This window comes from Chinchilla lanigera, unplaced genomic scaffold (genome assembly GCF_000276665.1).
Source record: "Chinchilla lanigera isolate Chin_1 unplaced genomic scaffold, ChiLan1.0 scaffold00031, whole genome shotgun sequence".
Taxonomy (NCBI): domain Eukaryota; kingdom Metazoa; phylum Chordata; class Mammalia; order Rodentia; family Chinchillidae; genus Chinchilla; species Chinchilla lanigera.
Genome location: NW_004955432.1, coordinates 8,203,706 through 8,216,185, shown reverse-complemented (window position 1 = coordinate 8,216,185; position 12,480 = coordinate 8,203,706). Strand labels below are relative to the sequence as shown.

Genomic DNA, 12,480 nt, shown 5'->3' with positions numbered 1-12,480 from the left:
ACTAAGTCCCTAAGTTGCCCAGGCTGGGTTTGAACTCATGACCCTCCTGCCTTAAGTATTTTCCTAATCAAAAGAAATGATATAAATAAATATTGAGGGAAGGGATCTGATATCAGGTGTTTCTTCTAAACATAGAGACGTAAAAACTTCTGCATTTCTGTTCGGCTTCACTTTCTAAACCGTGGCGCGTGCGTGTGTGTTTGTTCCAAAGCTTAAGAATTAACATATGTACCCACAAGGCCCAGTGAGGGAGACCCGGCACTTGATTTGGGAGGCTCATTTGGAAAACTGAACCCCTTTCAACAGTTTCTCCTACAGGGTGAGATGCCACTGCGATATTTCCTGAGCAGAGTGAGGGGAGATCAAGGTGAACTGGAAAGCAGCAGAGAGGTGAATTCTTCAGGGAGTTCAAAAAGGGTACAGAGCTGTGTGTCTAACCCCTCACAGTTCCCGACAGAAAAGAGAAAGAGAGAGAACACAAGGAGGAGAAAGGAAGAGAGAGGCTTGCGGCAGGCAGCTCCCCTCAGGAGGGAACCGCGTGGCTTCTCCAGGGGAGGAGGAGGGTCAGGGATGTCTGCTTGATGTTCTTTGATATTTCCACAATCCCCCTGCAGATTTATTACGCTTATTGGGAACTCCGGAGTGGTTACTTTTTCAGAGTATTGACAAGTAAAACATGTACCTGCTTCCTAAGATGAATATAAACTTCATGTACTGCAAACATGTGCTAATAAATAAAAATTAAAATAAAAAAAAACCTTGGGCCAGAAAAAAAAAGGGGTGGGGTAAGAAGCAAAAAATATATAGGAAGATGTCTGGACATTTGGGTGCAAAATGCACACCCTTTAGCATAATTTCTAAAACGTCAGATGCCATGCTTGTGTAACACTGGCAAGGGCTTAAATAAATGTTTCACCTGTAGGTTTATGGCTGTGCTACCCAATATGTGAGCCACTAACTCCAGGTAACTCTTTACATCTGAATTAATTAAATTAAATATAATTACAAATTCAGCCCCTGAGTCACACTGGTCACATTTCAGGTGGTCAGAAGCCATACTGGTCTAGCAGCTATCATGCTGTACAGTGAGGGCACGGAGACATCAGACCGAACTTCCAGTCATCACTGGCCTTCCTGAGCATATACCTTCTTTTCCCTCTGTGCTAGGGATGGGAAATGAGTCATTCCTCACCCAGAATTTTGAGAGGATCTATTGTAATCCAGGAAATGTGGGGCTATCAGGTCAGGCCTCTGCCTGCCGCCATAGGCCAGAGAGCAGGCAGAAGGGACTGTGTCTCTAGGACTGCGTTTGCTCTGTGCTCTGCTTCAATCCCATGTCGCATGACTGCCTAGGAAACTCCAGCACCCACTTGTAGGCACAGCACCCCCAGAAACTACCTCCTTGCCAACCCCTGACGCCTGTGAGTATGTTACCTTCTGTCCAAAAGGGACCCTGCAGAAGAGATTAAGATTCAACAGGGAGATGAATGTGGATTATCTAAGCAGGCCCAAGCCAATTACATGAACCAGTTTAGAAACAGAAAACCTGCCCCTGCTGGAAGGAAAAGACACAGGCAGGGGAGAAGGCAGAGCAATTTGAAGCTGCTTTGAAAAAAGATGTCACAACATGATTCACCAAGCAGGAAGACCTAAGGAGCCACTGGAAGCTCTCGGTTGACCTCAGCTCTACCCCCCACATGGAACAAAATTCTGCCAAAACTAGAATGAGCGTCAGAGCAGATTCTCCTCCAGAGCCTCCAGATACCAGCTCCAGCACCTTGATTTTGGCTCCGTGAGACCCAGATCAAAGAAACCAGCTGGGCCCATCCAGACTTCTACCAGACAGATTGAGAGAGAATATGTTTGTGATACTTCCTGCCAATACATTTACTGCCATTTGTTACGGCTGCGCTGCACTTTATCCTGGGAGAAGCAGAACTTACTTCAGTGTGCACTGCTAGAGTCGATGCTGAGGAATGGTTTAAGAAAACCCAATTGCATCCTCCTCCTGTGGGGGACAGGCGGTCCTCCTGCCCCTGGAAGCTCTTTGCTGCTTCAAAGTGAGCTGGGCTTTACTCTGCAAGGAGCTTTGTGGCAGAAGGATGGGATTAGCTGCCCCAGAAGCGCACACTTTCATAATTTTAGACGAGGGGTCCACCACACAATCTGAAAGGATGAAAAACAATGGCGGATGCCAACTACCAAGCCTGGCACATGCTGCCAATCAGGAAGAGACAAGATGGACATTTTCTATCCGTCAGAAGGGGAACAGAAACTCATGCCAGGCAGATAACTAATAGCAAGGGGGTGTCCTTGGCCACCAGCATGGGGCATTAGTGACAGTGAATTCTTTTGCTACAGAGAGACAGGGAGGAGAGGAGGGAGCGAGGGAGAGAGAGAGAACACAAAATGCTAGGCGACCAAGAGAGGAGGGGACAAGTCACCCCTGGGGGCAGTGAGAGCTGTGCGGTGTAGGCGACAAGTCTCACTAGCAGCTGTCAACGCTGGCCCTTTGATTGTCACCACCCAGCCTTCGGCTCCCAACTGACGCAGCGAAGGTGGGAGTGTGGGGCGGGTGGGTGGGCAGCCTGCTGCCAGCACTTTCCCCAGGAGACAGGAAATCAGGTTTCCACCATGTTCTGGTTCTGCTCTTGCGAACAACCTAGACTGAGAATGGCATCAGGTCCCAGGAGAAATCCCACCATCCAAAACTGCGAGAATAGGGCTGGGGATTTAGCTCAGCGGCAAAAGCACCTGCCTGGCAAGCGCAAGGTCGTGGGTTCGGTTCCCAGTACCGGAGAAAAACCAAAAAAAAAAAAAACAAAAACAAAACAAAACTGCGAGAATAAAATAAAACTAGATAGTTAGAAGCCTACGTGAACACCAGAGTTTTAAAAACTGATAACACTGCATTCCTTTCACAAGATTCAGTGTGGGGCACACATTCCAAGTTGTAATTTTCAACGACTCTGACCCCTTGACTTCACCAAGCATGTTTATTTTAAGCTATAAAATGGAGATAAAATGGCCCTGAATACCCTAAAAGCCTGTGAGGATGTGTGAGGATGTGACAATAAACACAAAAGCACGCTCTTTATTGCAAAAGTTTTTCCAAATGTTAATTACCACTCCTACCCCCACACGACAATAATTATTAGCAAGAGTGTAGGCGTAGGTTGGGCCTTTGACTAGGTGTATGCATATGTTCTACATTTATGCTACTGCTACTACTAGTGGCCAGGCCTAGGCTTTCGGCAAATTCACCAATTTTTGTGTAAGACAGTTTCTTTTTTGTCTTCCCAGAATCTGATCCTGGCCTGTGTTTTTGGACACTCTTTAATTCTATCTTGTTTGAGGTTCTCTAGGACACCACCCAGGGGCTCTTATTTTAGGTTGTCGTTTTTTTTTTTTTTTTAGGAATCTAACCTGCGGTTTCCTAGAAGAACTACTCTCTGTTAGGTGGCAAGGAGTTCAGTGGGTCTAAATAACACCACCCCTACATCATGTTTCAGTAACTGGACTAATGATTCAACCTTAGAAAACCAAATGTCCCCATAAACTGCTCTCAACTACAACTTCCAAGCAAGCAGCTGACCCTGTGGGACCCTCAAACAATACCATATACGGGTATCCAAGGTCAGGACAACAAACCTGCTTGGGTCTCACTGTTCACGTGTTGAAAACTGGACATTTTCAACAGAGCAGAATGTGTTGAGGAACCACGCCCCCAGAGCCTTCTGCCGATGGACTTGAATCCACAGCGCCGGGCGGCTGACAGGCACAGCCCATCGTCCATGCTAAGAAGCTGGGATTCCCCAGTGTGCCCTTTAGTCACCCCAATAAACCCATCTGCCCCAAAGTGAACGGATATATGAGAAAGTCTCCAGGTATTCAGTAAATTAACAACCGCAACTTTGAAGTACATAGAATTATAGCAAAAACAATCAATAGTGGGGAAGAAAATGTGAAAGTGGAGGAAGATGATTTACAGATCTGACTCAACTCAATTGCTCCTCCTAGTGCACCAAGGATGTTCTTACCTTGCTTGTATGTCTAAACTGGCAAGGAAATTTATAGCTCCAACTTGCTCTGCAGGGTATTATTCTGTCAGACAAGTTCAGATCAACTTAGAACTACAGGTTGGAGTGGAAAACAGTACTTTAGTTTCTTGAGAAGGTACTGACTTAAATCTAACAGGACCCATCAGATACAACACAATAATGCACCTCTAACAAGATGCAAGTTAGGTTCTTTCTCCAACTATTAGTTTAAGTGTATTATGTTTTATGTGTACGTAGCACAGCTTTCCAGCAAGTCATCTTTAACATGACTGGAAGGTTAAACACGGAGTCAGATACAACACTCAGGGGTAAGCTGAAGAGTACAAGGTTGGGAAGCATTTCTAAATCTTCCAAATTAGGGCCTGTGACTGCCGGCATGCTGGGATACAGCAGGGAAATGTGTTCCTTTCTGAGTTTGTGTTCCCGGAAAGATGGTTTCGTTACCACGTTTCTGCTTTTACTACACACTTAAAGATATCAGTGTTTGGAAGTTTTTAGGAGCAATCTGGTTTCACTGAAGAGCAAGAGGTTCATTGTAAGTACAGCACTAGGTGGGCCCACACTCATCCCAAGCCCATGGGGCTGGGCTTCGCCTCTCCAAATGCACACTCGCTGTTTTCCAGATCTGTCTTCTGTGACTTAGTGGTTTGTCCTTAATTCTCATTCCGATACTTTCAAACCTCCCAAACTGTTCAGCTGTTAAAAAGTTCCAAAACAAGCAAATGTGTTCCTGGAATCCTACTCTTGACGTTGCTGCAGAGTATATACTAAGGCTTCTTCTCCAGCCAAAATAATAAAAGATCTTTCAAGTGGCTCAAATTCTTGGTTGATTGCACATACATGCCAACATCAGACAACTATAAATAGAGAGATCTGGAAGAAAAATAGGGAGTCTTTATAACTCCGAAGAAATAAAATGGAATGTTTTGGAGGCACTCAGAAAACAGTGCATATTTTCATAAAATTCAGATTTGTCTCCCTTTAGCCCTAAATCCCCTCATGCAGGAAGAGTTCATCTGTACCATGCATTTCCAGTATAAGGGAGTAAAAGGGCTTTATTTTCATTATGGACATAAAATTGTTATTCTCAATCTTATAATTAAGTTTCTTCACATTATACTTTTCAGCTTAGATAGCCATTAGATCCCCTGATATTCCCCCCATCACCGCGTTGTTTTCTTAGAATACTAAAAAAAAGGCTTGTCAAAGGATAAAATTACACTCATCGTTACTGATACAAATGAAGCCAGCGGGGAACTCTATGGTGTTACCTGGGGCAGATGTGGCCCCCCACGAACTGGGTCACTTACCATAGCTATTCCAAGAAACCTACGGATTCCTTTCCTGAGAAATTCCTACTCCCTTAAATGAGCTAACACCCCTGCTAGCTTTAATAGCTGGGTTAATGCATATCTTAAAAGGCACTGATACTTAATTTTCCACAGCACCATACTTTTTTATATTAACCCACCTATCTTACATTAACCCATCTAAATTGAGTTCAAATTACTTCTTGCAAATTAGTCCGCTTTACTTTACACCTATTACCACTGTACAAGAGAATTTACTAGTTGCTTCAGTTTACCAGTTAGGCTTTAGACAAGGAAATTAATTAGCAGAATGGAAAAAACTAGCCCCTGATTAAATGTCTTTTAATGCAGTTCTTTCTACTTTAGATCATACTCCTGAAAGAAGAGATGTCAGAACATCAATGAAGGTAGCGAGGTCCATTTGGAGAAAGAATCAATAATTTAATTAATACCTCTGGATTCTTAGTTGTCTCTAAAATTCACTGAGTTTAAATAGGCTAAAGGCTGTAGCCTGGGTTCGCAGATTCAGCACTGGCGTAATGGAAAGAAATATTTCAATAATATCTTAGTGATGGTTTTAACATGTAGTGTTTCTGAGATGAACCCCTGAGGCCACAAAAAATAAGACTTACAGGACATTTTTTAAAAGTGTGATGCTAAACAAGGTATATTCATAGTTTAAAAACCTTACCTCAAGCTTAGCCTTTAATATTTTCTCTAAAATATTTACATAGTAATGTAAGTGGGACCCACTTTTTGAAATGAATTTAAGTTACCTCTAATTCTAAATTCTGTATTTCCAATGACCTATTCTTCACAACTGTACACAGCTACTGTGCTCTATATTATTTGTCAGATTTTCCTGATACTTCAAATATAGGGTTAGAAATTCAACTGATTTATCAAGAATTGTTTCCCAAAGGAGTTACTTGGTTGGACTCAACTTCTGCGCAATTATGAGAGGAATATGTCTAATTATGTAATTAAGGTAGGAACTGTACATACACTGTGGCATACAAAAGCATTTAATTAAAATATGTTAGATCAATGGGTAGCAAAGGCGAAGAGCAGACATAGAATACTCTTCAGAGAGGGTGGACACCAGGGCAGACTCCAAAGGTTAACAACTGGCTGTTCCAATGGCAAATGCAAAGCCTTGTGTCAGGCAAAAATGATACTAGTGTGTTAAGGACTAGGTACAGATTCAGTACAAGTAAGTGGCTAGAGCCTCCCAATAATTCATTTCAGTAAGTGACTGCAATAAACTACTGCAGAACTTCACAAGTTCTTCACCACCCCACAAGTTCCTCACCATCAGCTGTCCACTGTCTCTACTGACAGCACTGATTAAAAGCTCTGTAGATGTGAAAAGGTTTTCCTTATTTTTTATTTTCACAACTGATGGTGTCCAAAATTAAACATGTCATAACAGTAAAATGTGAGATCATATAAATTCCCTACAGACAACCTTTTGTTATGACAAAGGATAGTTTATTTAATCTAAGAAGTTCCAGTTCTCGAGTATAATGTTTGCAATGCAATGCCTACAACCAAAAGGGAGGGACTCGGTTCCTCTGCTTTCCACCCCTGATAGTTTGGCAAAAGACTCAAATAACTTCTGCAAAAAGACTCGAATAATTTTCAGAACCCAGACCTTCTGATTTCCTGACATCTGGAAACCAGTAAATAAGACTACTTCAACAAGGTCACAAGGAAGAACAAAAATACAAAAGCAAAGCAAATATACTTTAAGGGACACAGGTACTCAGGTTCCTAATAAGGGTTAGAGGAAAAAGTAAACAAAGATTTGAGACAACAATTTTATCTAGCTCAAAAAGCTGCCACGAACTCATTTAGATCAGAAAGTCAGTTGGTATGCTACACTTTATAAATGTGCAGCTGATAATGTTTCTTTGAATTTAATTACAAGAAGATGGACCACGCAGTATTTCAGGATTTACAGTTCTGATGCAGTGCCTCATAGTCAGGACCCCAAACCCATACTGAACGTTGGCCCAGGCTGAACATCAGAGATGGTACATGGCTTAATAACAGTCCCATGGTTGAAAGAATGGACAGATAACGGCATGAATCAATGAAAACAAGGCCACGACAAACTTATCGGGTAAGTTGTACATATTAAAAAGGAGAAAAAGAGAATGAGCAAAATCTGTATAAAGACTTACTTATTCCATGCTTGTCTAAGGTTTTTAGAGCTGTACAGGGTAAAGCGTTCTGAAATAAAAGAGAAAAATGATAAACAACCTTTGTATCAAATGTAAGAAAACTCAAATTTTAAACAAGATGGCATTCCATTTAATTAGAGGTTCAGCATAGCAAGATCTTCACCTTTCAATTGGGCAGGTTATAAAGAATAACTGGAAGATGAAAACATTTTAACAACGAAACACCATTTTCGTTTATTTTGTAATCTGGTTTCTTCAGTAATTAATTCTTAGAATAGCCAAGTTTTAAGCGAACTGAAAATAAAAATTCAAATTCAAAATTGATAAGCTTTAAGTAGATTTGGAGAACACTGACATATTGGTCAAGTGAGATGATATTTTTTCTATGAACCAAATACAGTAATGTTGGCTTTTCTTTCTCAGGATACAGCTGCGGGTTCACAGCTTCTCAAAGCCAAAGTACTCACGTCCTAGACTGTGTGTTAATATTTATCACTGAACAATCTTTATTAGCTCTTTTAAAATTAAAAGAACATAACTGTTTGACCAGGTTAAACAATAATGTGACTGGACGAGATAGAGGCTCAACTGTTCCCTGCTTTTTACTCCTGATATAACAATTCTTTCTAGGTCCCTTTCTACGTATTTCCTTACAAATATACATATACTAAATCAATGTATACAAACATATATATTATTTCACTTTTTAAAATGGGTTACACAATAAACATCACTCTGAAACTTTTGCAGCATTGTGGCCATCAATTGTGACTTGTCAACCAGACTTGAATAAGAACTGCCTATCAGATTAGTAAAGCACAGTGGTCCCCGCCCCCGTGTGTGTGAATAACATCAGGGCAGCAAACTGAGTGGGTCAGACCCACCCCGGATATGGGTGGCGTCAAGCAACAGGAGGGAATAAAAGGGGAAAGATAAGGACGCCTCCTTGTTTTAGCAGAGTTCCAGTCTTCATTTGCCATTGCTTTTGGACATCAGACTCCATTGTCTTCCGCTTCCAATACAGACTTGCACTCCAGCGAGCTTCCAAGCTCTGACCTTGTTCTGGCGCTGCATTCCTGATCCCTTTGTTCTGTGGTTTCCATGTTTCTGGGCTGGGCACCTACTGGCTCTCCAAGTCCCCTGCGCACAGAAGGCCTTTGTGGACTCTTCTGCCTCTGATCTTGCACATGGTCACTGTGGACTCTTCCGTCTCTTCCTCTCTACCTAATAAATCCCTTTGTAAAATTATATAGGTATTTTCTATTGATTCTGTCCCTTTAGAGAACTCCTAATACAGGCATAGAATCATATATAGTCTTTCAGATCAAGAAAACGTATGTAACAAATTGTTTTAAAGCTGCGTAATGTTCATTAGGATAAAAGTACCATAACTTATTTGATAAACTTTTAAGTAGTTTCCGGTTCCATTTTGGTAACAATGTTTCAATAAATGTTGTGGCATATCTGTCTTATACAAGATGCTTTCGTTTCTGTCATGTACATTCCCTAATATAAAGCTGCTTGGCAAATTTTATATGTTTTACATTTTCACAGATGTTGACGGTTTACTTCATGTTACCACCAGAATGAAAAAGAATGTTTCTTTCTGTACATGCTTCCCAGCACCAGTTATCGGGTGTTTTATATTTTGCCAAATCTGTTGGATAAAACATTCTTGGGCTTCTTCTCAAATGCCCTCTGGTTATTTGCATTTCCTCTTCTATTTTAATTTCACTTTTCATAGCTGGTAGTGATTTTAATATTGAGATCCTGGCCCTTTATCAGTTTATAGGAGTTTTGTTTTTGTTTTGTATGTGATCAAGTTATTTCACACACAGTGATGTATTATACAACTGCATTTTGGTCAAAGACAGACTGGATACGTATATGACAGTGGTCCCATGAGATTATAAATGAACTGGGAGATTCCTACTACCTACTGACATCATAATAACCTTTATGATTTCACAGCACAACGTTATTACGCACGTGTCTGAGTGACGCTGACGTGAACAAAGTCACTGTGTAGTTAGGTGTATAAAAATATAGCACATACCATGTGTAAGGTGCAAAATGCTTGCTAAAGATAGAGAAAACAATGTTACTGAATTACGTATTAACTGCATGGTACTTTTAATTGTTATTTTTTAGAGTGTGCTCCCGATACTGACATATCGAAGGAAAGTAGTTGGAAAGCAGCCTCAGGCAGGGCTTCTAGGAGAGATTCCAGATTTACACGTGTTGCCGCCCCAGAAGATCTTCCGGTGGGGTGTGGCCATGGAACACAGGGACGATGACATCCCTAACCCCGTATGCAGGCCTAAAATAATGTATCCATTTGTGTTTTACCATTTGATGGAAAAGTTTAAAAAGCTAAAAAAAAAAAATAGAAAAGAGCTTACAGAGTAAGAATATAAAAATAAATCTCTGTATATACAACGCGTGTTTTCAGCTATGTGTTATTACAAACGGGTCAAAATGTTTTTAAGAATTCAGGCAAGCACGGTGGCGCACGCCTGTAATCCCAGCACTCGGGAAGCTAAGGAAGGAGGAGCACCTTGAATTCAAGGCCAGCCCGTGCTACATAGTGAGTCAAGGCCAGTCTGAACTACATAGTGAGACCCTGCCGCAAATAAAAAAGTTTTAAAAAATTTATAAAGCAAAAAAGCAACAACAGTACGTCAAGGTTAACTTACTGAAGAAAGGAAAGTACTCGCCAGGAACTTAGCACGGTGCAGCACACAGCACCGTGGGATCCACAGCAGCACGTAGCAAGGTCCTCGGCCTCCGCTCCATCACATCCCTGGAATACAGCAACCTCCCGCCCCGCCGGCCCCATTTGCTAATGCTCCACACAGGGCTCTGTTTTATTATTATTATTATTATTATTTTAATCTTTTACCCTAACCGTGTTTTTCTATGTATACTTACCCCTGTGATATAGCTGCCTACAGTGTTCAGTATTCAGGACAGGTCTTATAGTATGGCTGTCCCATACTGCCAGGTGTGTGGAGGCTACACCAGTGAGGCTCGTGATAAGCACATGCTATGATGCTCACACAGCAACATCACCAACCACGCCTCCTTCAAACATACTGCCGTCTTTAGGCAACAGATGACTGTGTGTATATGCTTACATTTTAATATCTGGAATTCAGTTTGTGACATGGTACGACATAGTTCTCAATTTAAGAAGGTCATGTATTTATGCCTCAACTAAGTAATAAATCAACCATTCTTTGAAACAGTACATTTATTCTACACTGTTCTAAAATATACTGACCCTGAATTCTTTTGTGCTTACTGTCATGCTAACGCCATACTATTTTAACTAGAATGCCTCTTATTATCCTTTAGAAAACATCCATTCTTACTTGTGTCATCTGTTTTGTAAAAATGATCAGGATGTGTCTAAGCATTTCTTTACTCAGCAGTACCACACATATTTATATACCTAACATGTGTTAGAGGTTTTCCTCAGGCTGAGAATACAGGTATGAATGAAACCCAAGTGCATTCCCCCGTGGAGCTTAAACCCCAGAGGAATGGGTGAGGTGCATTAGTAAAACAAGAACACCACCATCACCACCACAAGCAACAAGAACATGAAAATTAGTATTTTAGGAAACAGTAAGAATACAAGCAAAGTAAAATGAGATGTTTTAGTGAGGTCAGGACGGCTGGGGCACAGAACCCGGGAAAAAGGGTCAGAAGGCAAGGGGCCTTTAAAAATGACCCAGGCTTCTTTTTTGTAAGGATCACTCTAATGGTCCTTGTTTGGTTGAAGAATACGCTATAGAAGGCAACACCAGAAGCAGGGAGACCAGTAAAAGATTATTACAACTGCCTAGAAGAAAGACTGCATGATAAGAGCTACATAAGAGAAATGAACGCAGTGAGAAGGTCGGAGTCTCAAAAATACTTTGAAGGGAGGGGCTGCAAGAGTTACTGATGAATCAGGGGTGTGAGAGAAAGGTAGAAGTCAAGGATGACTCCAAAGGCACTTGACTGATCTTTTATTTCCAAGTTTCAACCCTCTGGAATTTCATACAGAACTAAAACAGCACTCAGAACAAATTATTCTGTGATAATTCAAAACATATTTACACTGGAGTTCTCACAGGGTTATAAAGTTATTAATCAAGCAGAAGTAACTGACAAAATGTTGAATAGCCTAGAGGGACAGGCACTGCCCCATGAAGACAGAAACTAGGTATCATACCACAGTTGCATGCACCCGCCGAAGATCAACCCCAATTACAGACATCCATTGTTCTGAAGCTATGGGCAAATCAACAACTTGTATTTATTTGTCATCAAAGATTATGTATTTATTTATCTCAAGAAAATATATACTTGCTTCATCCAGTCTCTGCTAGACAGCGTAAGTGGAGCATAATTCAGCCAGTTAGTAAAAACAGAACAGAAAACGAAAGATACATCCTAGGCTGGAGGATGAAATGAGAAGAAAAAGAAAAACGGGAAGATCTGCTTTTGCATAAAGTTTTAAAAATGATTATCTAAATTCAAAGTATGGCCTTAAAAAGCCAAATATATTTTAAAATTAATTACAGCAAATATCCTTGTAAAACAAATTTGATTCCCTTAACTTTGTACTTCCTGTGAAGTAGTTTTACTAATGTGCAACCATTTCAGGGATGAACAAGGACTCCATTACAGATAAAATTAATACAATCTCACATTAGAAGTAAATTATTATTCTTAGCAATTAATGACTATACATACACATTAGTTCTAAGAACTGCCTCTAGTTAGAGCCTGGCAGGATACGCTAATAGAATTTTTCCCTAGAAATGCAATATGTTCATTTTAGCTGTGCATAAAACAGACAAAGGTGATAGTGAAATGCGCCATATGACAGTAAAAAAAATAAGGAAGGCTATAGCCTCAGTCCCGGATTTA

General features: G+C 40.8%; 1 protein-coding gene across 3 annotated transcripts in view; it reads right to left on the bottom strand.

The window, feature by feature from the left end:
• Cdk14 (cyclin-dependent kinase 14) overlaps positions 1–12,480 on the bottom strand; it is a 548,127-nt gene that overhangs the window by 119,541 nt on the left and 416,106 nt on the right. For all 3 annotated transcript variants that reach the window (XM_005387996.2, XM_005387994.2, XM_013516047.1), the window contains one exon: positions 7,558–7,606. In XM_005387996.2, the coding sequence (XP_005388053.1) occupies positions 7,558–7,606 (49 nt within the window). The remainder of the gene's footprint in view (positions 1–7,557; positions 7,607–12,480) is intronic.